This window comes from Chamaea fasciata, unplaced genomic scaffold (genome assembly GCF_029207755.1).
Source record: "Chamaea fasciata isolate MVZ Bird 193981 ecotype frontalis unplaced genomic scaffold, bChaFas1.0.hap1 SCAF_2, whole genome shotgun sequence".
Classification (NCBI taxonomy): domain Eukaryota; kingdom Metazoa; phylum Chordata; class Aves; order Passeriformes; family Sylviidae; genus Chamaea; species Chamaea fasciata.
The window spans coordinates 100,792,198-100,819,296 of NW_027094087.1; the positions used below are offsets into that span (position 1 = coordinate 100,792,198).

General features: G+C 37.9%; 1 protein-coding gene across 3 annotated transcripts in view; it reads left to right on the forward strand.

The window, feature by feature from the left end:
- CDKL5 (cyclin dependent kinase like 5) overlaps positions 1 to 27,099 on the forward strand; it is a 131,007-nt gene that overhangs the window by 34,803 nt on the left and 69,105 nt on the right. For all 3 annotated transcript variants that reach the window (XM_066176895.1, XM_066176896.1, XM_066176897.1), the window contains exons 2-3: positions 13,229 to 13,458; positions 13,996 to 14,030. In XM_066176895.1, the coding sequence (XP_066032992.1) occupies positions 13,395 to 13,458; positions 13,996 to 14,030 (99 nt within the window). In that variant the 5' untranslated portion in view covers positions 13,229 to 13,394. The remainder of the gene's footprint in view (positions 1 to 13,228; positions 13,459 to 13,995; positions 14,031 to 27,099) is intronic.

Sequence of the window (27,099 nt, forward strand, 5' to 3'; positions counted from 1 at the left end):
TATATAATCTGCAGAGATAAGAAAAAAATGTTTGACCTTGTATGCCTGTGTAGCAAAGGTATTTGCAAGGAATTTTGGGCAGCAGTTTGCATGAGAACCAGTTAAAAATTTGCCAGTCTTATCTCTGGCAAAATTAGTCAAACCCTTATTTTGTTGAGCTGAGTGAAGTGTCATCTTGTTTGAAAAACCCAAAAGAACTTCTGCAAAATACCCCAACGTAAGTATGAGGTGCTGTTCTGGGGAGGGTGAGGAATTGGGGAATTTTAAATGAGAGGACAAAGGAAATGAAAGAAAAGCATAATAAAACTGGGCCATTGTCTGGACTAAAAGACATATAGTGGAAAGCCGTATTGTGTTACAACTTTTTCTTGTTGAATTTCTTGAAAAGGACAAAGGTATTGCACACCCCCACCCTAATGATAGGAGTAAGTCTTTTTGCTCCCTCATTTTTTTTCCCCTCCCTTGAATTAGCATTTTGGACTGTTTTATTCTCCTTCTTCTGAAGTTAACTGTTTTTGTGCTGAAGAAGTAGTTTAAAGTTCTGAAATTTTACTAAATAAAAAACCTGTTACTTATTTTTTCTGTATTCTGGCTTTCTGGAAAAAACCCCAAACAAGAACAACACACCCCCATAAACACCCCCCCCCCCCCCATTTGTAGAGTGACAATAAAAAAATTTATGTCCATTTTACATTACAGGCAGCTAAATAGATTTATTCTTTTAAAACAATAAAAAAGCAGGCAGAGAATATAACCTCTTTTTTTTTTTTTACCTTTATTCAGTATTAACAAAAGAGAAGAGAAGGTGGCTGCTAAAGTTGGGTACTTAATGCAAATTCTTTCCCTTGCATAAGCTACAGAGCAATAGAACATAACACTGTCATTAAAACTGACTCATAGCATTCAACAGAAGGTGTGTTTCAAGCTTTAAAAGTGTTAAGAGAATTACTGCAGTCTAGTAAATACCTTGCAGTGGGAAAAAGTACTTGAGCTGCATTTTGTTGCAAAAGGCTGTGCAAATTATTTTGAAAGTATATTGTTTTTTAAAAATATCGACCATGCAAGAAAAGAAATAGAGTTATTCTAAACTAGAAAGTATTTCGAAAAAATGATCCAAATAGACTGTGACATTGATTTAACATCCATATTTGAAATTTCAGCTCAGAATGGAGATTCTTTACATTATTTGATTGTCTTTTAGCTCTCTTCATTGTGGCTGTGGGTGGAAGACTCCTATACATTAGAAAAATCTCTCTGCAGAAATAGATGTTCAGCTCTGTAAATTGGTGTTTTGCTTGGTTGTGTTTGGTTGGGCTTTTTGACATATTAGTGGAGGGGAACATAAAATGCATATCTAGCACCACAAAAAGGCCTAAATGTTTAACTTGCATTAAAATGGGTTTAGTATGTGGCCTCAGCAATAAATAGAGTGGGATAATCCAAAGGAGATTACAAGAATTATTTCTGACTTTTTGTCCGAGCAAATAGCATATCAGCCATTCTATCTGGATTCCAAAGGAAGGTGGAGATTATTGTTCTAATGTTAGAAAGGCACAAAGAGAATATTAGTGGAAAGAAATAATACGGTGTGGTTAAAACTGTAATCTTGCAAGTTGTCTCCCTGCCTGCTGAGCAGTGGCTGCTTTGGTTGGATGTGCTGGGTTAGGCCTGGGGTCAGAGTGCTGCAGCTCTGTGATTGCTGCCTGTGGTGGGTGAGGAAATTTCTTGATATGCATCCATCTAGTTCCTTGATGACCAATATTTAAGCCTGTGAATATGTGTATATGGTTCTGTACAGCTTACTTGCATGCACAAGACAGCTGTTTCATCTTTGATTTTGAGTCTGTCACCTCAGCATCTCCTTAGCAGCCTTTGTCAGTAGGGATAACTGAACTTTGGGAAGTTCTGTTTAACCCTCTGACACATGGTATGCCTTATATTGTTGCCAGCCCATATTTTCTAAGTAGTTTTTACTTTCCTTTTGCAGGAAATAAATGGCAGTATTTTTCTGGGTGTACGCTTCTGCATTCATATCTCCCAAGTTACTTTTATTTCCCTGAATATTAGGAGCCTGTTTGTACAAGAAGTAACTAGATGTATAAGAAACAAGAAAGTCAGTTATGCAAATATTGACTTTTGGATGCTGCAAGTCTGTATTTTTTTATAAACTAATATAAATCTCGAATATCATGATGAACTCATTGCTCATGCCTGAAGCATCTTGTCCTTAGAATTTTGTTTTCTTCTTTCATTTCAGAACTTCTCCATATGCCAGCCTTTTACTGTCTTCTCCTGTGATTCCCTAGAGTAGTTTCCTCTCTCTTCCTCCCTCACCCACCCTTCTTGCCCTTTGCCAGGAGCATTGCCTTCTCTCTTTTATCCCTTCTCCTCCTCCCACCCTCCACACTCCATAATTAAACTTGGAAGACTCAAAGGGTAGAAAAACACATGAAGGATGAAAATCAGGATTATGAGGTTTTTTTATTGCCTTTCTTCTGGTAGGTCTGCCAACATTATTTACTGTTTAGATGCATCTCCTTTTTCTCAGGACCTGTTTTTCAGGTCCTCTTTTGGGTCACTTGCATATCCAGACATGCTTTTGCTGTCATGGGAGTCTCTCATGCAAGAAGCTGTGAAGCTGTCAGCAGAGCAGGAGACGCTCTGCTTGGCTTGCCTTTCTCTGTGGGAGAAAGGCCACGTATCTGCCATTTCCTATTTATGTTTAAATATTTTTCCATTGATACCTGAACTTCTAATCTGGATGATTTTTCTCTTTAGATTATAGTGACTAAGTTGTAAATAATATTCTTTTACAACTTTTTCTTTCTCTCTCTTTTTTTTTTTTTTTTTTGAGGTAGCTCATGCCTTCAGTAGTAAACTCCTCTATTTACTTTAAAGACTTTTTTTTAGGTTAATAGGGTGGGCAAAAATACTAGTTAAACAAAGTTCACTGGATATGAATGTCTTACCAGTGCATTGATGGTCGTTGATGAAGGTACAAACTGCATTTGTATTAAGAAAGTTGGTCTGAATGTTTGTACTTATATGAGGATAGTTTTCATGTTATGTGAGATTTAAAATATTTTCTTTTTTTTTTCTTTCAACTGTGAAATGGAAACCACTATGCTGAAATTGGAAGAGGAGCTACTGCTTCAATTTTTTTTTAAAGTGATTATGGAAGCTGGCATTCAAATAACATTGTTTATTATTTTAAAAAAAATGATTACCATTATAAAATCATTCCTGTTTCCAGAAGTGAATCAAATTGCCTCCTAGTTTTTTGACGTTTTCTCCTGAGTTTTCTGGTAAGACTTTCACTTACCTTAAGATTTACCTTAAGTTATTTTACCACAGCAATGCTGCTCATGCAAAGAATCATTACCATAGCATGGTTTCAGACATTAAATCTTAGTTATTTTATAACACCACCAGAGGCCTTCAACATAGGAAAAAGTTTTCTCATCAAAGAGCTCAAAATCTAATTAAAGACAAGACCTAAGAATGCAACTAACAGTTGAAATAAGCGGGAGAGGAAAAGACAACATGATTTTGTCTTTACGATTAGGAATCTGTGAGGGGTTGACCATGGCTGTCCAATGTCACCAGAGTCACTCTGTTTACTCTCCTCAGAGCATCTCGAAGGGCTTGGGTTGGAAGGGACCTCAGTGATTGTCTTGTTCCAACCCCCTCTCCCCAGGGTCTTTCCAATGCTGGAAAATTGCTCTCAGCTCTCTCAGCTTGTCTGTAGGGAACATGCTCCAGCCCTCTGACCATCTTTGTGTGTGCCCTCCTCTGTACCTGCTCTAACGTGTTTGTGTTTCTCTTGTGCTGAAGACCCCACACCTGGACATAGCACCACAGCTGGAGTCTCACGGGGGCAGACTAGAGTGGGAGAATCCCCTCCCTCGACCTGCTGGCTGGGCTGCTTTTGCTGCGGCCCAGTGTTCCTGAGCGCACACTCCTGGCTCCTGTCCAGCTTTTCATCCGCAGGAACCCCCAAGTCCTTCTCTGCAGGGCTGCCCTCAGTGACTTCTTCTCACAGTCCTGTGTTCGTGTCTGGGTTTGCCCTGACCCAGGTGCAGCACCTTGCACTTGGACTTCGTGAGGTTCTCATGGGCCCACTCCTGAAGTTTTTCCAGGTCCCTCTGGGTGGCATTTTGCCCTTCCGTTGTGTCAGCTCTGCCACTCAGCCTCATGTCGGCTGTAAACTTGCTGAGGTGCACTCAGTCTCACTGTCTATGTCGTTGATAAAGGTATTAAAGTGCACTGGACTCAGGACAGAGCACTGAGGAACTCCACTCATCCCCAACTTCCAACTGGAACATGGCGCCAATGACCACAACTCTCTGGCTGCATCCAGCCAGCCAATTCCTTATCTGTGTCCTCAGCTGGACAGGGGAGACATTGTAGAATGAGTATTTATTTTTCTGCTGCTTTTGGATGAGACCACCAAATTAAATTTGTGCTTTTGTTTCTCTGTTTTTTTTTCTTTTCTCTCCTGGAAAATTGCTTACACAAATTGCGAATTGAGTTGGTCACCTTAATTTATCTTCCAAAAATGTTTGCAGTAATTTAGCAAACTGAAGTTCCCCTACCTGAAGATGTTCTAGGTGCCTCAGCATGAGGACAGCTGTCATCACAGCACAAGTCAACACTCCGTTGCTGTATTTTCTCTGCAGTGGATTTGCACTGAACACAAACTTTACTTCAGAGTTTTCAGTTGAGAGTCCTCGCTCAAATTGTCTTTGGTACGTGATATATTGCTGCAGCTGTTTCTGTGGTGAGGCATTCCAGAACACTCTAAGCTTTTATCCTCTGCTTCAAGGAAGCTAATGTTAATAAGTTGTTAACAATTAACAAATACTGTTAATTTAGGGGAATTGTTAATTGGTTGGTTGCCTTTTTTTTTTTTTCTCTTTATCTGGAATGTGAAATCTTTTTTTATTGAACTTTGTCTTACTGTGATGGTCATAACCTCTTAAAGCAGTCTGAGCCACTTTGGAGATGAGTCTTCTTGACTTGGGTTTTTACTTCATTGTTTTTTCACCTGTGTAAGTTTAGCGTTTTGTTGATTTTTTTTTTTTTAACTAGAAAGCATAGAAAAACTCACCTTGAATTTAAATATGGTTAGTGTTCAGTCACTCTGATAATAGACATCTTAAAAAAACCCCAACTATGAAGTGTAAAATAAGCACATTGATACACTCACTTTTAGTACTGATCATACTTGGTTAAATTCCTAGCTAGTAAAATTGGAGCAAATGCCTTGTAATAGAATTTCACACATTGAAATAGTGTGAGATAGAAATTATCTTCAAGTTCAGATGAAACTTAATATGGAGAGATATTTCTATAGGTTTTAATTTCTTTGGGTTTTTTTAACCAATCTGCTTTGAGATTCATGGAATTAGAGTCTTTTTCTAATTAAAAAATAAGTCAAACCTAAACAGAATGATTACAAAATCCACCAGCACTCCCCCACAAAACCCTACTGTACACCATTTGTCCACCACGTGATTTAATGACTTGTAACAGCTTTAGTGACAGAAGACTCTATGATAAAACTTTGAGTTGTTTCTTTAATATGCTCCTGCCCTTATGCTTCCATACTAATATGAATTTATTCTTGAAATGACCTGACTTTGGATATTAGGACCATTAGTTGTTGAGTGGCTTCTTTTTGTACTTTTTTTTTAAAACTTTCGTAGGCATTCTTTTCAGGGTTAACTTTGTGTGAGGTGGATCAGTGTAATTTAAATAAAATATTTCTAATTATTTGCTTGGAAAATGCATGAAGAAGCAATGATAAATTTATAGTGTAATTAGCATGTAGTTCTGTTCATTTGTATGTATTGCATTTTATTATTAATTTATTACTAAGTTTGCGGGGGCTCCTCTCTCATACTTTTGTTTGTTCTATGTATTTGGTATGCCCTTTTTAAGGAAAAGGGGATTTCTTGGAGGTTTTTTTTTTCCTGTTTGGTTCAGATAGTGAACCAGTCATCTGTATTTAATTATATGCTTGAAGATTACAAGAAAAGTAATCATTGCAGTTATTTTGATTGGCATTAGAATGCCCACAGAATTTGGTTTCAGCTTTGGTTTGCTATTTATAAATACTTTTTATTCACCTTTACTTTTCTGTACTCTTATGAGAAAGATCCATCTCAGCCAAATACAGTGCAGAGAGGAACATCTGACTTTTAGAATGTGAATGGGTGTTATTTTTAGAACAATGAAGACAAAACTGGGTTGGAAGGAGGGGGGAACTTTGTCAGATTAGAAGAATTTCAGGCTCACTAAATCACCAGTATGCTTTGTGTGTGCACGTATGAGAGATTCGGTGGCTGATGATCCAGTTAGGAATGCATCAGAGGACTTTTCCTGTAGTGGTCAGGTCTTCTGGATGTGTTGTTTTGCCTGCTGGCAGCAGGGCAGTGCAGCGTGGCAGGGCTCGCTGGGGTGCCAGTGGTGCTGGGGGCTGGCCGGGCAGCGCGATGGATGGGCTCAGGAGCCCCGTTCTTCTCACAGCTACCCTGCTGAGCTCAGACTTCAGAGCAGACCTTCAACTGACTGGCTCCTTCTAGCATGTCCCCTTCAAGGGAATATATTGTACTTTTTCTTAGAAAGGAGCACCCTCTGCTCCCCTGCCTTTTTTTTTTTTTTTTTTTTCCTTCTTCTTATTCCTAAGTATATATCTTTAAATGTTGGAATTGAGCCACAGAGTGAGTCCTGATGTGTAACTGAAAATAGCAGCTTTTTTTGGGTACTTCTAAAGATGAAAAAAATGTCTGCAATGTTATTTTGTAATATTATACTGAGGATTTAAAGTCCATGGCAGATTGTCAAAAATAATATGGGACTAAATCATAGGCAACATGACAAATGAATATAGGATACTACTGGAGACTGGTGTTCTGAGAAGAGAAAAGATGGAAGATGAAAATCAAGAACCAACTTCCAAGGAAACCACTGCAAATGTTGTGTCAGATAAAAAAAATGCTGGCTTCTTCTACAGCAAGCTATTCTGTGACAAAATAAAACCTTCTACTATCTAAAAAACAACAACAAAAAAAATCCTCCTCTTTGCCTAATATATCATAAACCCAAGTGTGCTTTTACTTCAACTACAAATGTTGGGTGCTTGTATTGGATAGAAATGAAAGTGTGAAGTGTGAGGTGCCTTGTGCCAGAAGAAATTGCAAAGGCTTTGGATTTCACAGGTTGCTGTTGAGAGTGTTATCCTCTGCACGCTGATGTTTTTCCTTTAGAGCTGCCACAGGTACAGCAGAGCCCACCCGGCATGCGCAGAGACCGGCATCAACTGCGTGAGGAGCTGTCACACCCACAGTAGGCTTATTTGTTAAGGTTCTTACTGGAGAGCAAGACTAAAATGGAAGCAAAATTGTCTTTCCTGTCCTCCTGTTATGACTCATGGGAGCTGCTTTTGTGCTCAGTGCTTTCATAATCAGTCTGCTTATTTGCCAGAATGGTCTTAGAAGCATCCTGCTATGCACCCACTCTTTTTGGGTTGGCCACAGCTGTTGGGGAAGATCGTGAATCCTGTGTTTCAACTCAGAGAAGTGAATTTAGTTCATATATCCAGGATGAGCTGAATTTAGTTTTGAATCTTTACTTGGATACCAAAGGAAGAGCACTCATAGAACAAGATAAAACAAACCAAATAATTATTGCTGCCCTTGCCTTCAAGCTCAGTTTTCCTTTAGGAATTTAACCAAACAGGCGTCTTTAATAGTAGGGAACTGATTCACCCTTTTTCTAGTTTTTTGCTTGCTGTGGGATGGGAACTTTGTTCAGGTTCTTCATCCATGCGCTCCTGGCCCTGTGGCCATGGAGATCTGCTGCCTTTAGACCAGTTATGTGATGATGCCTTCCCTTGATTTATAATCATTCAGATGCATTTGCAGTTTCAGTATTTCAACAGCTACTAAAAAGCCCAAAACCAAAAAAAACCCCAAGCAAGTTCTCCAAAAACCAGCAATGGTGAAGTCAGGGTCCAATGTTGGTATTACCAATGTCAAGAAAAGCTTTCTGGAGCTGAATTTTAAAATTTGTGAGCCTGTGCAAAGAACCTTGGTGTTTTGCTTTTACATGATTTGTTCAAGTTTGACAGTTTTTTAAATTTTGTATTTATTTTCACCAGCTGTTCTTTTCATTCCTAGTTTTTTCTTACGAGCAGAGGAGGATCGACTGAAGCTTAGAGTGTGGAAACTGGCTTACTATAATTGTTAAGTTCTTGTTGCTTTTTATCTCTTCAGCTTTTTTCTTTTTTCAGCTTCCTCATTGTGGATTTCTTCATATTGTGAAATCTTGATGGCTCTTTCTCCAGGATCTTGTCTCATTTAGAAGGTGTACTGTCCCTCCATATAATGGAAAAAGAGAGTGGTTGCTTTTTTTTCAAAATTAAGGAGTGAGATTGGTGCAGTGTCACTAGCAGTATGATTCTATTATTTTTCTCTTCATTCCTTAAGTCAGGATGTTACTGCTAGCTTCCTCCTTACAGCTTCTCATATATTGAATTTTTTCTTCCTGATCAGTAATTCCTCATAATAATCCTGACACATTCCTCTGGATCAATAAATCTAGAAAAAAAAATCTCACCTATTTTCTTTACCCTGTCAGTTGTTTATACTGCTATAGCACTGAATTAGATGCTTGTAACTCTCTAGGGTTTTCCTGGAAAACCTCAATAAATAGAGCTAAATGTACATGGGGGAGGAAAAGTGAAGGTGCTGAATGATGCATCATTGCTAACAGAAGTGGTTAATTCTTCTTTCATCCATGTACCTTGTTTGACAGAAGACATGCCAGGGTGTGGATTAATGCATAACCATCAAAGACAGATGGTGTGGTTCTTTACATTTGTGTATGGACGCACTGATTCCTTAGTGCACAGATGAAAATGGAAACCAGCCTCTAGAAATTCCTGGTGGTGTCCTCTTGGTAAATAAACATAATAAATAAATAAATAAACAGACTGAGTTTATATCTTGCTTTAGAAGAGCAAGAGGGGTGTATTGTCTGCTGGCAAGAAGCTTGTTTAAAAGCTCATGGATTACTTTGAAGTCAATTGGAAGTTTGTAACTAAGTTCAGAAGGATGCAGGTTGCGTTCTTTCTGTCTGGTAAATGAAGTTAACTGAATACTTGATTTGCAAAACAAATACATACATTTAACTGTCTTTCTACAACAGTTTTACTTCTCTATGTTTTGTGAAGGCAAAAATCTGCCTCACGTGTTTCATAATTTTCGCTAAGGGTTTCTACTAAAATCTAACTATGTAAAAATGCTTCCCTTTTCCACACAGGTATTGATGATTATGAAATAATATTTTATACTTAAAATTTGAGGCTTTGGATTGATTGTTTAAGTCTGATGCTTTTGAGTGATGCATTAGAATTCTTAATGGTCCTGAAGGGAAAAGGAGTTGTGGAAAAGCTAGGGGTTTTTCCCCACTGCTTTAATTTGAATTCAGATGATCAGACACCATAATGCTGAAGTATTCTGTATGCCTATTTCAAAAATGTTTGTATGTTTTCTGGGATTTACATATAAGCCGTACATGCTATTGCAAAACAGCTACTTTTGTATTAAAGTCTCACAGTATTACACTTCTGGATTAAATAAAACAAATTTTTTCTTGTTTGTCTCATGTTGCTTCAGTTTGCTGAATTGGCTCTGTATTTTGTAGTACATCATGGTAATGTTGAGAGCATCTCAGAGATCTGTAAGTTTAATTCATAAATTGTTGATTTGTTGTAAATCTGGCTGCCTTAGAAAGGAATATTTGGAGAATGACTGCTATTTCCCTATGGAGAGCCTTTGAGAGGTAAATGATGGCCTTATTTCCACTTCTGCAAGGGTTATTCTTGACAGCAAGCAACTTAGGAAAGCAGACCAGTGTTGCACTCAGTGCAAAGAATGAAATTGTGGCAGCTGTTAGGTTTTCCTTGCTATTTCCAGTGCTCAACTTGAAAGAATCCAGCCTGTCCTCACTAAGTTACAGAATAAAGTAATTCTTGCTGTGGAGAACTTTCTTGAAATTACTTTTTTGTTTGAAAATTTTGTTTAAAACTTCTAGGTGTTTTTCCTTGTTTTTGTTATTATAGTAACTCACTCTGACATTCATAAGACTCTCTGTCATTCATGGAGTTTAGAGTTCATTTTACCAGATTACTTGGAACAGTCAGTGATTTTCAGAACAATCTTAACAAGAACAGCAGAGAAATCCCAAAAAGTGGGTACTGCCACTGAACAAATATTTTCAGCAGCTTGGTTTTAATCTTCCCGCAGCTTGTGAAGGCAAAGATCTCAAACAAGCATATAAATTCTGTCCAGAATTTCAATAGGTTTATCTAGTCTAACTTCACTAACATTTGAATTATGGCCCAGTTTGAGGCAAAAGAGTTGGGGCAAAAAGTGTTTGGGTATGAATCCATACTACTGCTGCGTGCCACTAGTCATCTTTAACTTCATTTCAAGATTAAGTTCTCATTAAGTGCCTCAGCAGAATTGGGCACAAAGCTGCCTGGAGCTAGTGCAGAAGTGGTGGGTCACTACAGTGCAGTTTTCTTTTGGGAGTCCTCCTGTGTGCATCTGTGTTACCTGTGATGTCAGTCAGTCATGATGCACTTCGGGGAGAATTAGGGAAGCTGGTTTGTGAGCTTCTTTGGGCCAGTTGAAGTGTATCAATAATGGTGAGTGAACATCAATGAGTGAGGTGACAGGGTTTTACCTTTAAGGAATTACATGCAAATGCTTCTCCAGGGGCCATGAATCCAGGGTAGCAGGGGATCAGTTTTCTATGGCTCTTCTAATGAAGTGAAAAAAGAGGATAATACGTGATCAGTGGGGATAAGATGCATAGTATTGAATTTCATAGAATCATAGGATGTTGAGAGTTAGAAGGGACCTTAAAGATCATGCTCTCCCAACCCTCCCTGCCATGTGCAGAAACACCTCCCACCAGACAGGATGCTCAAGGCCTTCTCCAACCTGGCCTTTGGCACTGCTGGGGTTGGGGATCCACAAGCTCCCTAGTTAGGGGATTTCAAAAAGGAAGATTAGCTACTTGCAAGTCAAACATTTATTCCCAATAAAAAAAACTTGAGCTCACACTGAATAAACTTGCAAAACTAAAAATAAGAAATAAAAGTAGTGGATCACAAGCTGCAGGCCTGCATGCTTTAAGTAGTTTATGAGAAATTTGTAAATCATGAACAAGAGACAAAGGGAACTGCATCTAAATTTCTTCTTGAGTTTTTGGTGCATTATCTCGTAAGTTTCTTCACTGTTTCATCATATACTTAGGAAGTATTGTGAATACTGTAAGGCAGAATGAGAGTGTGCAGTGATAACATTAGCAGATAAGTAATCAATTTATCACAAACTCATTTCTGGCAGGACTTGTCAGTGAATAATGTTGGGAACTGAAGTAACAGATTTGGTGATGTTACTGAATAGTGCTCATAGAAAACGATATATGTTTTCTGACTTTTCCTTTCTTTCTGGCAAGTACTTTTGGTGTTCTGAACTTGGCTGACCAGTTTTGTTGTGTCTTGCTTATATTATGGTGGCACTAATGGTTGTTTCAAGGTCTCTGTAGCAGTATTTCTGCCACTCAGCTGCAGCATGGGGGCAGTCAGCCGAGCCCTGTGCCTGGCACCAGCCTGTTTCAGTAGAAAGCTGAAGCAGCTCAGTGCAGGCTCTGTTCTCATGTTGATGGATACAGCTGAGCAGATGCTCCTGTTTTTCCAGGACCTCATTTTTTTGGTTCGTTGCTGTAACCAGAAAGTCCGGACAAACAGCAAAAAGGCTTTTTTGAGAAGGAGATGCCAAATGAAATAGGGGGAGAACATACGGAAGGGAAAGGAAAGAGTATTTTATACAATTCACAAGTGGAGAAAAAATTGATTAATTAAACCAGTAAATTAAACACTGAAATAATTAATAAAGGACTGGTCAGCTTTTTAAGAAGAAAACAAAAGCAAATGAGAAAACCCCAACTTATCCCTTTAATTTGGAACTCACTGCTTTATTTTCAAAGTACTGTGGTGGATTAACTCTGGAGTTGGTTCTAAAATAACACATGATCTGCCTGTGTCTTGCTGAAGCAAATGTCATTGTGAATTCTCTCCACCCCTGGGTTGTCGTTCTGTTGCGTGTGACCTGGTCATCACTGGGATTTTGGCCAGCACCCCTGGTTTATAGTGAGATCCCATTTGTGTGAGCTGAACCCAGCATTACTGGGTCACACTCACCCTCACACATAACTTAATTAAGTGTGTTCACTTCCATCCTGCCATCTTGTTCTTCATGAGTAGTTCTGTCCTTGAATCACTGAGTTGTAAAGATGATACATTTCCAATTTGTGGCGAAACCATTTTAGGGTTTTTCTTTCCCCATTTTTGAATGTGAGATATGTGCCTTTAATATTAAGGGAGAAAACGTAGTCTGAGTTAGTAAACCCAAAATTTGATGGGTTTTGCTTATCAAACTTCTAATAGGGTAGCAGAGAAGTGGTGAGCCTAGAACAGGCCAAAAATTTTTGGTTTTTACCCTGTGTGTAGTTGCTTGATTTGAAAAATTACTTTAATTTTCGGGGAGCATGGAAAAAACCCTTTGAAAACATTTTTTTCTGTTTACTACATTTCTTAAATAAGGTGAAAATGGAAATAATTTTTAAATTTCATTCCTAGTCAGCCGAGCAAATTAATTTCCTTTAATTTTCTTTTAATAATCACAGAAAATAGTAGTAGAAAGCTATTTTCTCCTATAGTGTTCTTTCCGCCTTATCCTTTTTATTGTTACAGTGGACAAATAAGAAATTAACTAAACAAAATTTGGTTTTGTACTTAGCTCTTGGACATACACTAAGCAGACCATAAATAATTGTAAGCTTATTTTTGCTTACTGAGGTAGTTCCTGTGACAACACTTTTGTTTGCTTCTGTTCTGTAGAAAATTACTTTATGCCAGTTAGTTATTGTTGTAATAGACATTCTGTGGATGGGATTACAAGAGCAGCTGTTGTGTCAGATGTATGGTCTCAGTAGCTTCAGTCCATTATACCTGCTGCTAAGCTCTCCACATAAAATGTGGAAGTAAATTAATTGTCTGTTAAAATTGGTGTGATGTCTATATACCATTGCTTTCTCTTACAGAAATAAATCAAAGTACTAATTATATTATTTTCTGTTCTTTCCCCAGGAAGCTATTGACTGCCTAGAAATTAAATGAGGGTGTGAGAAGTCTGATTGATCAAGGTGGAAATTTTTTTTCCAAGAGCCTTTTCACAACTGCCTTTTGCAAAATCTTCAGACAGTGCCATCTGTGCCATGTTTTGTGGCTCCCACCGTAAGAGGAATTTGTCTTGATGAAGATTCCTAACATTGGTAATGTGATGAATAAATTTGAGATCCTTGGGGTTGTAGGTGAAGGTAAGTAGTGCCTTAATAAAAGATTAATTAGATTTACAAAAATATTTGAGTTAGTCCTCTTGATGATAAGAAGTTACCAACTGCAAAATTTTTCTTGTATGTGTTTATTATCTGTAGTTTCTGCTAATTATCTTGTCAGATTGATGGAGAAGTTTGGAAGCTGAAAGGAAGGGAAGAGAAATAGAACAGTTTTGTGGGGGCTTGCAGGTTTTTTGTGTTGTTCTTTTTTTCCTTTTAAAAGCTGAATATATTGATTTCTCCTTAGTGGCACTAGGGAGATGCAAGTCATCAAACTTACCTGCAAGCATATTTTTAAAAAATTAATTTCAGTGTTCTAAAATCCATTTACTTTTGAGCAATTTTTATGAAATTGTTTCAGTGTACAGAGATTTAGTACCTGTATACGCAAGTTCTGGATAATAATACTGGGAACAGTGTTAGTTCTGTAGTTAGGAGATTGCTGAGCACTGTTTTATCTTGCCACTTTTAATGTTCTTCTGCTTCAAGATGGCTTATTTCTCATCCTCTTTGTTTCAGGAGCCTATGGCGTTGTACTTAAGTGCAGACACAAGGTAAGTGAATTGCTTCTAAGTCAGAGGGAAATGTTGGTGTTTGAGTGAAGAAATGACTTTTAATGAGAAATAACATGTTAATATGTATGAGACATGGCATCTGGGGTGGACTTTTTCTTGCAGTCAGTTACTTAACAGCAATCTTAATTGCAGATTTCTGGGGAAATTGCTATATCTAGTACCAAATCTCAATTTTTTGTGTTTAATATTTGTCTGAAATATTACTAATGTTTTATTGATTTCAGCTAAGAGAGTTTTTAAGAAAAGAGACCAAAAACTTATTTTGGGACACAGTTTATGCTTAAGCAGTGTTAATTAGAATGCCAAACTATTTGCCAAATACTACTGTAGAGGCACTTAGCTGTCTTGGAAGAGGCAGGGGAGAAACAGGGGAGTCCATGAGGGATTTCAGCATCTGTAGGATGATCAAATGGCACTAAGAAAGCAGTGACTTATTTGGTTGTTGATTCTTATTTGGAAAAGGAAGAAGTTAAAAAGGAAAGAAAAAACACTGTTTGATACAAAAATGAGGTCTGGCAACCTGTCTACACTATTTCAATTAGTTTGTAAGTTGGATGTATCTGAACTTGCTGCTCAGCAACACAGAACTGTCACAAGCTACTTTGCTGTCTTTGGAGCTGCGGTGCAGTCATTTAACAAAATAACTTCTGTGAAGCTAAACATTTCAGAATCACAGTATTGTAGCGATCCAGGAATACATTAAAGTCTTTTTATGTAGTTCATACCATTTTTCTAGAAAATGTTAGGACTGTGCAAAGGATTCATGTTCTCATGGTGGCTTTTAGCATGTGCACAGAAGGGCTTTTGCGCATGCTGTGTGGGTCTGTCTGGAGAGTCTTACATTGTTGTACTGATGTAAAAAAAAGAAAAAAAGTGGAACTTAGGATTCTATCTCAAGCTGAAGATGGGCTTGGGGGGTGTATAACAGTCAATAGAGTGACTTGGGTAAATTGGATCTTTTTAGATAGTTACGGTATGAAAATTCAGGGCAAGTAGTTTGAGAACACCTGGGTAGTGATGACACAGTTTGTACTAGGCAGCTCTGTTCTTTCTGGAAAGTAACCTCACCCAGACTCAAGAAGTTTCTAGGATTTCCTGCATTGCTGAGTGAAATTTAAGCTGTGCTTGTCTATTCACATTCATGCAAAAGGGTTCAGTACTCTAGAAGTTTGGTATATCGGCAGGGTAATCTGTTGTCCAGGTTCCTATGAGAGTACCTTGCACCACACCAGAGGACTAGAAAGGAAAGTCTTTCCTTTAGAACAGTAAAGTGTTCCACCAGCCTATGTAAAACTGCTGGCTTCCTTGTGAGCATCTAAATTTTTTTGGTAGTCACACCATTTTTTTTTTCTACAGCTTCATCTTAATGGAAATAGCCATGCTAAAAGTTTAAAACAAAGTGGTATTTCTTTAAGCTTCTAGCAGGTGGGTTTACTGAGACCTAGGGTTTCCAGTTTTTGGAGATCTAAACAAAAGGTGAGGTATGTTGCCATTTACATCTGCCTGATTTATGATTCTCACTTAAACTGCACTGAGCGTCTGAGAGCAGATGAGTTTAGGAGCTATCAATTTTACAAAAAAATAAAGAGGAACTGTCTAAAAGTGAAATCACAGAATCACAGAAATATTGGCCATTCTTACTTGTGTAGGAGAAAAAAGAGATTAAATACGCTTTCATATAGTCTTAACAGACTTATCTGGAAATGCAAGAATGTATGGTTTGGGATTTTTTGTTTGCATTTTTGGATGGTTTTTTGGGTTTTTTTTGTTTGTTTGTTTGTTTGTTTGGGTTTTTTAATGTTTGGCTGCTGGTGGGCATACTTTTGAATGTAGAAGTATATATTAATGGTTATAAATAGTGGTGATATGCCAGGATCAAATTCCCAGCTATTTTAAGCCAATATATCTCCATTGTATTGTGGAGATGGTAAATTCTGTGTGAAATGAGGAGCCAGCCCCTAATTGCAACAATTTTCCAACATATAATCCACTAGTGCTTCAGTAAATAAGTAGCTCTTTATCTCAGTGCGTTTCACTGGCATGTGTATATAGATTTAAGTAGGAGAGAATGGCATAAGGAACAAATACCTTGTCATTATTATATGTGTTTTTCCCTTGCTAAGGGAACATTACCAGAAAGCTAAAGTAGCTCCTCTAGAATGACTGTGTTTACATTATTATACAGCCTGTTTTTATCCCAAATCCTTCACTTCTAATTGTGGTTTGTGCATAAAGATTACTTTTTTATCTGAGGGTTTTTTTCTGATGCTAAGCTAATACAGGTAATTTTGGAAAAGAAGCCGAGATGATGTTACAAAAAGCTTTTTCCTATTTTTTCATTTAGTTGGGGGATGTTTCCTAATGAAATACACTGAAGTGCATTGTGTTTGAAAATACTGGAAATACATTTTATACTTACAAACTATTAAAAAAGCTGTCTTGACTTATTTGGAATTTGGCTGTTTTCTGAAAAGAAAAGCCACTTGAACAGTTTAGTAGTGTCAGAGATCATGGCTGAGGAAAAGAATCTTTGCTAATGTTTAAGACTTGTCAAATGTTTGCCCTTTAAATAAATCCAGTATCCCTTTTACTTTGGTAAGTGGTCTTGCTGCTTCATGCACAGTTATTGGGCAGTATTTGATAGGAAGATGGTGTGGTAGAGCACAGGTCTCCAGAGATGGGCACGTGGAAAAAGAAGCCTAAAGAAAAAGATTAAGCCAAAAGACAGTGTGAAAAGGAAATGTTACACTGTGAGATAATAAACTGTGTTTATAGGAGAAACACTGACAATTGCAGCTGCAAGTAGAGTTTGTAGAAATGAGGTGACTACATCCTTAGGTGCCTGAGCCAAGTGGAGACTCTGTCTAAGTGGAGAAGATAACACTGGAACAGGGGTTGTTTCTTAGGATGAGGCAGGGCCGGGCTGGAGAGGAAGATGGGTTCGTACAAGCAGGCAGTCAAACCATGGGAAGCATTTGGACAATGCTCTCAGGCAAATGCTCTGATTCTTGGGGTGTCATGTGCAGGGCCAGGAGTTGGACTCTGGTGATTCTTGTGAGTCCCTTCCAACTCAGGACATTAGCCAAGACGTCCTATGCCTATATATATATATATATATATATATATATATATATATATATATATATATATGTATATGTATATGTATATGTATATGTATATGTATATGTATATGTATATGTATATGTATACATATATGCATAGGTTAGCCAGGTATGCAGGAAGGTGTGTGGTGATGCAGTTTCTCTAAAATCATGGTTGAAATGGATGGATCTCCCTAACTTCTTCCCTTGCAGTGTACTCTGTTTTACCAAAGACCTTGAGCCTGAGGGGATACAGTTTAATGATTTGGAAGTTTGTTGCCAGTTGTTCTTATATAGCCAACATGTCCTGCCTAATAAGAATTTTTTTTTTGTCTTTTATTTTAGAAATATGTCTGGTTTTGGTGGTTCTTAATAGTATGAGGCATTTTTAGACCTTTATCTTTGAGATAAGCATCACTCAACTCCCATATTAAGAACAAAGAAAAAGAAATGTTATTTAGAATTATTTGACACTTCAGTGCTTTGAAGAAGAATGAAGAATAACCTCTGAAATAGGTTTAATACTTCCAGGCAATGTATTCTTAGCCTAATATTTAATTTTGTCTTGTTTGAACCTTCTGTAATACTCTTGCATTTTGCTCTGGTAAGTTGTTTGTCCATCTCAGTATACATGAAAGAGATATTTGCTGATCCCTTAAAGAAAGGTACATTTTACTCATTAGAAAATATAGTGAATATGCATATGTAGCAGAATCATCACATTTCTTTTGAGTATCTCAGCTTTTTTCATGTCTTTTATTACTTGAACCCCTACAGACCAGCAGGGTCATGGTTTTCTTAGTTTTCCCTTTGAAACCAGTAATCTTTTTTTTGTTTCTACAGGTAACCCACTTTTTCATGCTTCACACTATTTGTATTTGAGCAGAGTCAGGAATTCCCCTTTTAGCAATGGTGGCCAACTTAAGAAAAATTTCCCATGGCCATTGCTGTGCTTTGAGGAAGTAATTCTTGTAGAACAACCAGCCCTCATACACTCCTTTTCCCTTCAGGGCTGTCTCTAAGCAGATCCTAGAACAAAGTGAAGTGTGTTCTTCTGAAAGCCCAGGGTTGTATTTCTATTGTCCCTCTGTCTTAATTCTTTCTTAATTCCACTGTCATGGTGGAGTTGCTTGTCTGTTGTAATAGCCAGAAGAAAGGCACTCAGGCTCTGTAAATTGTAATTTAAAGTGCTGCTTCTTTAGTGAGTATTAATTTCACTATAATAAAGTAAAAATGGAACAGGTGACCTTACATCCCTTTAGTTGCTTTGGTTGTGAATCTTCGGTTGTGCAGCATCTAAATGGCCTCTGATCAGAGTGCAGCATACTGTGCAGACCAGTCTGTAAGAAGGGGTTTTCACCATTTTCATTATTCAAGCTATTACAGGATTCTTTTAAAAGAAAACTCCCCATGAATTCTACTGTCAAACAGAAAGACGTTCTCAGAAGACCTTCTTGCTACATCCTTAGATAAAGGCAAGGCTAGGTTATGTAGCTTCAGATGCTGAGTGGGAGCTGCTTGCAGGCTCCTCTGGTACAGTGACCTGGCTGAGTTTGTCCTGCAGTCCAGGCAGCTGAGCCTGGCCCACCTCAGGTGAACTCTGATGTGCATCACTAATTCCTCCAAGTACCATGTCATGGTTCTGTCAGGGTTAATACACGTTGCTTCTGAGGTTATCATCAGCTTTCACTTTCGTGTTGGTTCATTGATCAGTGTCAAGCAATTTCTTTCTCCACTTTCCAAAAATCTGATTGTCTCCATCACGCTGTATTTATCCTTGCAGCAAATGTTGGAGTACTCTAAGTCCTCTGTGAAAATGGGATTTTATTTTAAGGCTTCCCTTAAAAAGGCTTTATCTATTTTGCTCTCTTCATAAGGTGCTTTGAAGGAGGTGTTCCCCCTGAAGTAACCTGTGTTGTTCTGTCTTGTAACCCTCGTGCCAAAACTTTGCCTTTTGTCTTAGCTGTTTGAAAGCAAATGTGTCTGTATTCAAGCACCCCTCTCCTTCTTAGGATATTTAACAGAAGACGCGCTGTGTCTCTTGTGGCAGAGCTCTGGTCACACAAGCTATTCCACTACATTTTCTATAACCCTAAACAGTGGTTTCATCATCTAGGATGACAGGTCGTTCAGACAATGCATATTTCAAGAACTGTGCACTGATTCCTAGTTCCTCCTGGTCTTTTCTCAGAAATTTTATGTAAGGCACCAGGAACCTGGTCATGCTGCTTTCATAGTGCAAATGAGGACTTCATACTCATAGAATTTTTGGGTTTTCTCTATTTTCATAAAAGCAGAGTTCTGAATTTCCCAGGTGGATGTTAGAATCCCTTTTCCAACTCTTGTGTCTGCTGATGTTGTTAACACCTTCGCACTTTAAATCTGTTAACCATTTTTATGTTGTTGAATCCCCCTTTAGTGTCAAAATTAAAAGGTAAGTGTACTTGTTTGTAAAAGTTGCAGGTTTTTTCAGTGTGTTGTATTTTTTCTTGTACTTTGTTTAGATTTAGCTCTCAATGTTCCTTAGCTCCCCACCATGTGTTACGTCAAGTACTTGGACTGAAGAATACAGGCATTGCAGTTTAACTTTTATGGTATTATCTTTTTTACTAAAATGGGTACAGCTCTTTTTTGTTTTACTTTGGATGTGACAGTAGTTTCTGTTTGGTTGATTGAGAAATTAGATGATGAGTAATGAAAAGTCTTAGTTCTCAAAATGAGACCAGATTGCTGCCTGTGTTTTTTTTTCCCTTGTTCTAAGAGTTTTTGCTGGTCTTTTTTTTGTATGTAATTAAAAGCAATAGGCTAATTTTCTCAATTAATCAAATTTGGTTTGGCTTTGTGGCAAGATTTTTGGTTTTAATTGTTGCCAGGGTAAAATCTCTTTGCAGCATACTGTCTTCTTTCAGTATGTAACGGCAGCTTACCTGTGGAAGATTATTCCATTAATGCTGTTGTTCCTCGGGCTAAAACATCATTATCACTGGTGGGTTTTTGTGCCAAAACTTGTGAAACAGATACAATGAATATGAGAGGTTTTGGACCTTCTGGATAAATAGAGTTTGCCAGTAGTAAATGTTTGCAGTAGTCAGAGTTGAGATCTGTCCTAAGTATTAAGTGAGGAAAATAGAGCTATTAGGCAAGTGGTGCTGCTGAAAATCATGGTAACTCTTTAATAACCACTTGCTTCAACTTCACCATGAGACAGTGAATAACCTTTTGAAATCCTTACAGAATTCTGGTGTGAAATGTTAGATGTAGAGTATTTGTTTTGTGGACTTCTGAACTCTACTTCCGTGGCATTCCCTTGAGTGCAGCAGTGAGAGGCACTGATTCACTTCAGGTATTGCTTTCTATACATGTAAGAGACATACAATGAACATCTGTAACTGCTTCCTATGCAGGGTAGATGTGAATGTGGTATTGACAGTTTATAAGGCTTTCATTTTTCTTTGATGCATTGTGACATCTGTCTTTACCTGAATCTCCCATAGTCCTCTCAGTCCCCTGTGGCAGGGGGAAACAGACAATCAGATAGCATTATATTAATGTGTTTTAAATATGGTTGATGTCAATAAAGTGCTGATTTACATTCAAATAAGTGGAAGATTCATATGTGTACTGTTAGTGCTCCAAAGATCAGTTAGTTGTGCAGAATGGAGCATAGAAACTCAGAAACCTTGCTAAGTTCCCACAGCTTGAGCAGACCACTACTAACAGGCCACATCTCCCCTCTCACCCCCAAGGTAGGCTATAATATTTTCCATATCACAGCACTGCTGCCTTTTTTTCTTTTCCTTAGAATCTTATTCCCAAGTCTCTCTCATTCTTCGGTAATTTTAAGAGTTTTTTCATAGTACATTTCTTACTTTACATTACAGCACTAGATTTGAGAAAACAATCAGATTCTAAAGTGACTTACCCACACTACTGGAAAAAAAAATTAGATCTCTGTTTCGTGTTGTTCTAATTTCCTCAAAGTCTGAGTCCTGGGATTAACTGAAATAAACATTTGGGTTCACATTTGTAAGGCTGTGTAGGATGAGGGGATGAAGTCAGGTAGTCCCAGATCTTTTTTTCATTGCTTTTATTGTTTTCTGTCTGTTACTTCTGTTATACGTTGCTAAGATATGCTCTGTTCCAAGGTTTTATTTAATTTGATCTTATGTAAACCCTTGCTATCTTTATCAGTCACATACAAGACTTTCTGTAAGAGGGCCTGGCCAGGGTTCAACAAAGTGGGCATGGTTGCATTTTTAATGCATTAAATTCCCAGAGGGAATGGTAAGTGAGGTTTAGGTTGGATATTAGGAAAATGTTCTTCACCCAGGGGCTGCCCAAGCACTGGAACAGGCTCCCCAGGGAGGTGGTCACGGCACCAAGCCTGACAGAATTCCAGAGGTATTTGGACAATGCTCTCAGGACCATGGTGTGATTCTTGAGATATCCTGTGCATGGCCAGGAGTTGGACTCGAGGATCTTTGCGGGTCCTTTCCAGCTAAGGATATTCTATGACTTTATGAAAGTTAATGTTTTTCTTAATTGCATCAATCACTTTGTAGCCATATCAATGGAATGATGCTGCTTTGATGTCTGCAATTGTGCTGTGTTGTTTCCCTTTGAGTCATTTCTGACAATCCAGACTGGTGTTTCAAAGTTCCCTTGTAGGATACTCCATTCCCTTACCTCCTCATTTTTGCTTGTCATGTTATGAACCCTGTGCAGATGTGGATGACATTCAGTACTAAAAATTCTCATTCCATCCCTCCTCTGCTCCCGGCAGCTAATATTTCAAAATGGAAGGTGCAGTGCAAAGATAAGAGACAGAGCTTTCAGAGTAGAGAAATTAACTTGCTGTGGAAGGGGTACTAAGAATTTTTTTTTCAGATGTGTTCAGTTTAACGCAGCACAGTGTGAGGGTTTTTGGTCTCAGTACCACAAATGAGGATGGCTTAAGTTGGCTTGTCCATTATAACATTTCATGCAGTACAAAGCTGGGGTGCAGAGACACCTGATGCTGCGGAAGATCTTAAAAACAAGAAGGGTGAGGGAGACAAATGGGATCACCCATTTACTTCAGTAATGCAGGTAGCTGAAAGAAGCATAAAAGCCTGAGTTAAAAATAACAAGAGTGATTAATTTTGCTTTGGAAGAACATGTAAAATGTATTACTGATGATTTTCAAATTAAATAAAGTCAAAGATAAGCAATTTGTTGCAGTCACAGTATCTCAGATTAGTATTTCTTTTAGTCAGACAGTTTCTTCCGGTTGGTCACAGTAATGGCGCTGAATAAACCAGATATCTTTTGTCCTTTTATTTTTTAAAGAATCTGTATGTATTTCTGATAGTATTTTACACAGTCTTGTATATGCATTCTTGCTGTGGGTACTGGTGTTGCTAAGTGAAAGGTTACTGCTTATGCCACAAATAAGAGCTTTGCTTGGAGTATTGCCAGTAAATAAACAAGCCCCCTAGTAGTTGCTGCAAACTCCATCTGCAAAGGGATTATACATCATTACACTTGTAATAATACAAGAATCATATTCAGACCTGCAGCAGTGTGTTCTGTGCCTGCCCTTAATGGCTCCTAATTGCAAACAGCTTGTAGAGCTGTATCTCATTTTAAGGTCCTTGTAAGTGAAATCTTACTTTTAAGTGTGGATGTGATGAGCACCAGAGCAAGACTATCCATACAAATTATTTCTCCTTGAAGAAAGGTGAAAATGTTATGCTGAAAATTAAAGTTGAGGAACATGGCTACAGTATTTCTCAGAAGCAGTAGCAGAAGAAATTGAAATAGATGAGATTTAGAGACCTGATGTAGGGTCTTGGATCGTTAGGAAAGTAGTGATGCAAGCAAGGGAATTTATAGTTAATGCAAATTAATATATGGGAGAGGGAATAGCACATGGCTAATTATAGGACTACATCTGTAGTAGTATGAACTTGGTTGAGTATTGGATTACAATCTGGTCTTGTCATCAAATTGCACATTACTGTGTAGCATAACTGATGCAAACAAAATGGTATTTCTAAATTTTAGGCCAATCGTTTTCCTGTGAGGGATTCTTGTGGATTTTTTAAACTTTTCTAGGACACATGAGCAGCTTTAATAGCACTAGGTTAATCATTGATTTCTGAACACTCTGTGTATTTAAACGAAGGCCACTATGAGCACAACTCAGTGTTTCAGAAGATCATTCATATAGATTATTAAATGTACCATGGTAAAAATGGGTCTGGATCATCTGTCTGGCTTTCAAAATTGTTTGTAGCAATGAAGCTGATCTAAAATTTAAATACACTAAAGTGTCTTGAATATGCTGTTCACATGGCCTTATTTTCTTAAATTTTTTTTTTGGTGAATTTAAAGTCCTTTTTTTAAACTCAGGAGTCCTGGAAAATGATCATTTGGCAGTGTAGGTAAAACATTGACAATACCAGTGAAAACTTTCCTATAATTTCATTTTTTCTGAAAACTACTGGCTCTTCTTGGCACTGTATTTTTTTCATCAGTAAAGATTACAGTGTGTTTTTAAATAGCAAGTTGTCCCTCTGAATGTCCTGGTTAAAGCAAGTTATATTTCCTTGATTACTCATTTCTGCGTAATTCCTAACTCATGGAATAGCCCCCTAAAATATTAAAAAAACTTTCGGTTCTTTTTAAATAAAAATTCTTGGAATTTGTAATTTGCTTTGAAATGTAGTGGTATTTAATTCTTATTCAAAGCCTGGATAACAATAAATGGGGAAAAAGGAAAATAGTTTCCTTTTAAACCACTACAGCTGTTAAAACTTGTAAAAATTTGTAAATTCTTGTGCAAAGGACCTAGTAATTACACACAGCTAAAAGCCTAAGTAGGGGAGTAGACAAACCTGACATCAGAGTGTGGTGATCAAGAAATTTTAGATACAGTGGGAAATCAGGCTGAGCTCTGGAATGAAGGCCATTTTTGCTAAGACTGCTTTGTGCTCTTTTTTCAACCCATTGCAGTTGTTAAATGTTTGCACAGAACTGGAGTCATTATTGAGGCTATCTATGCCTTATACACGTGTTACAATTCTGAAACTCTTCAAAACACATACTTCTTTTTGCTGTGTGTAGCTGCACCTGCACCTTGACAGTAAAGCTTGATGAGTCTGCTGCTTGCTTTTTTTCGAGAATAGTCCAGCTGCATGCTGGCTTCTCCTTTTCTAAAGTGTATCTATTAAAACTGCTTCTGATTTAAGATAAAAACTAAAACATCGTCTGGATTTATAAAGTATTTGCATTTTTACTATCCCTGATTCATTTTAGTTTAAATTGCCAAAGTAGACCTATCTTTGTGCAAGTTCCTTTTAAGCCCTAACCCCGTCGCACATAATGGCTTACTTTGCCCATTATGAAAAATAACACACTGTATGCAATTTTATTTTCACTTTTTCAGGTGTGTAGCAAAGTGAGGATTTGTTTCTGAACAGAACAGGTAACTCTTTTTTGGAAACAGATACCAACATTGCTCTCCAATTTTATACTTGCTTGCACCTTAAAAACTTTGATAAGGCATCCTGTGTTTCTTCCTCCATGTGAAGACTAATTTCTGTACAGTATTGGGTGTAGAAAGATTAGTACTATGAAGTTCAGTGTCAGTCTTGCATAAAGGGAGGGTGAATATTTGCAGGTCTTGAAGTGAAATTATTGTACTCATGGATGCCCATTTCTTCATGGTTTCATTCACTTGTACCCTCATACCCACACGCTGAGAAGTATAAATGGACGTGTGTGTGTGTGCTGAGAGGTACACACACATGTGCGTACATGAGAGGTGTCTGATTTGGGCAGTATCTTCAGTGTGCAGGATGGAGGATGAGGGTAAGGAGCTTTCAAGTCCCTGGAGTTCCTCTGGGTGGTGATGACAAACTAGTTCTTACATCTTTTGTGTATATATTCTTACATCTTACATCTTTTGTGTATATATTATGTTTAGATCTTGTCTGTTGTTATGGGATGGCCCTTAGCTTCAATCTTGCTTTCTTCTACTTCCATGGGTCTGTTTTCTGCTTTTCCTTGTTTGCAGTTTGTGTTTGAAAAGTATGTTTATAACCTATTTCCTTGATGGGCTGATGGAAGATAGGCTCATGTGTTATAAGCTGCAGCCTTGTGGCCATCCTCCTGATGGGGGACGCATGGTCTGCTTGTGAATCAGCTGTGCTGCAACCTTCTGGGCTTGATATAATGTTTTACTCAATTTTACTTTTGAAGCACCAACCCATGAACAATACTCTTGATTATCAACCCTGTTTGTTCTTGAAACCTTGTGCAGTTTCTTCTCATGCTCGTGCATGCTTGCGTGTACACTCTCTCAGTGCTTCCCCCAATATCCTGTTCATTCTTACCCTGGTCTGTTACACACTCTGCAGCAGAAACAAGATGCCTATGTTCTCTGAAAGGGTGGTTGTTTTGTTTCCAGTTTTTGGCACAGAAGTGTGCTGCCTTATTAAACAGCTCTCCTTTCAGTCCAGAAAAAATCCTTATAACATTGAGAACTCCTTCCCAAATGCATATTATGAAGCATATTTTTATACAGTTCTAAGAACAGAATATTACCACAGATTCCAGTGGGCTATTTGCAAGAGTTTTCTTAGATTTAACTTCGGCTGAACAGGATTATCATCGTTATTGATTTTCCTTTGGGTTATAGATGGACTTTAAAACAAAAACATGGTTTTGAGTTATGACAGAGGTAGGTGATATTTTTAAATGTAATAATGCACTGAGATGTGGAAAGATCTGTAGGACCTAAAAAACTTGACTTGTTACACCTACCTCTTCTTTTGACAGTATGCATCTTGACCAGGAGGCAAGCTATCTTCTTGAAATCAATTAACATTTCCAACAGAGATAGAGTAATGCCATGTTTATGCACAGAAATATGTTGCAGGCAATGCCATCTGCGGAGCAGAGCTGACTAGCTGCTGCTTTTATAGGATCAAGTTTTCTGATACTGACTGCGAAAAACTCATCTGAATGGTGCCTAGAACTTTTTTTCCCCTCAAAACATCAGCCAGTGAAGAATGCTGTTAAGAATCATATACAAGATGGTATCTGATGGACTTGCACCCTGGGCTCTGAACCTGTTCTAATTTTGTAAGTCCTTCCTGCTTCTACTGCTACAAATGTCGTGGTAGTGCTAAGGAACTATTTAGGGAGCAAAAGAGAATTGGTAGGAGCTTCCCCACTGACTTTTAGAAAGGCTAAACATAGACCAAACAACGTGCATCCAATGGGCTCTAGCAGGTTCTAAAAAAAAAAACAACAAAGGAAGAGAGGGAGTGGCATTTCTCCTCAGAAATTCTAGGGTGTAGTGCTCCCTTCATCCATATTTCTCAGATGGCATAAAAGAGTAGATGTCTAGATGATGTCAGGATCAGAGAAGCGAATCAAGGGTGATCAGCATGTTTATAGTATTTCTTGGTGTCTATTTAGTAGGGTTCTCAGTGAAATGGATAGTGTAATAATTTATATTGCTGAAGATGACCTTCTGTTCCTTTACGGACATCCTTCCAGTTACACATGTGTACACGTACAGAGCTGTGCACAGGTGTGTACACACACACACACACACACACACACACACTTGTTTAACTAATGAGTTACAGCATAGTGGTCTCTTCTGGTCAGTTTTGGAAAATGCTACTAGCCCGTTCCTTCTGTTGCTTCTACAAAGATTTCTGTATGTACTAGTAGCACACTGTTACACTTTTCGTTTTTATGGACATAAGGAGAACTGAACACTTGTATCTCAGTATAAAATATGAATGGCAGTAAATCTGTTGTTTTATCCAGGTATTTAGCAGGCTTTAATGAAAATATGAATAAAAATTTCACAGCCAAAGTCTTGTGATTATATTTTCTCAGCTTTCACTTGTCTCTTCATCTGAAGAATGTGTTTTAGGAACTTTCTG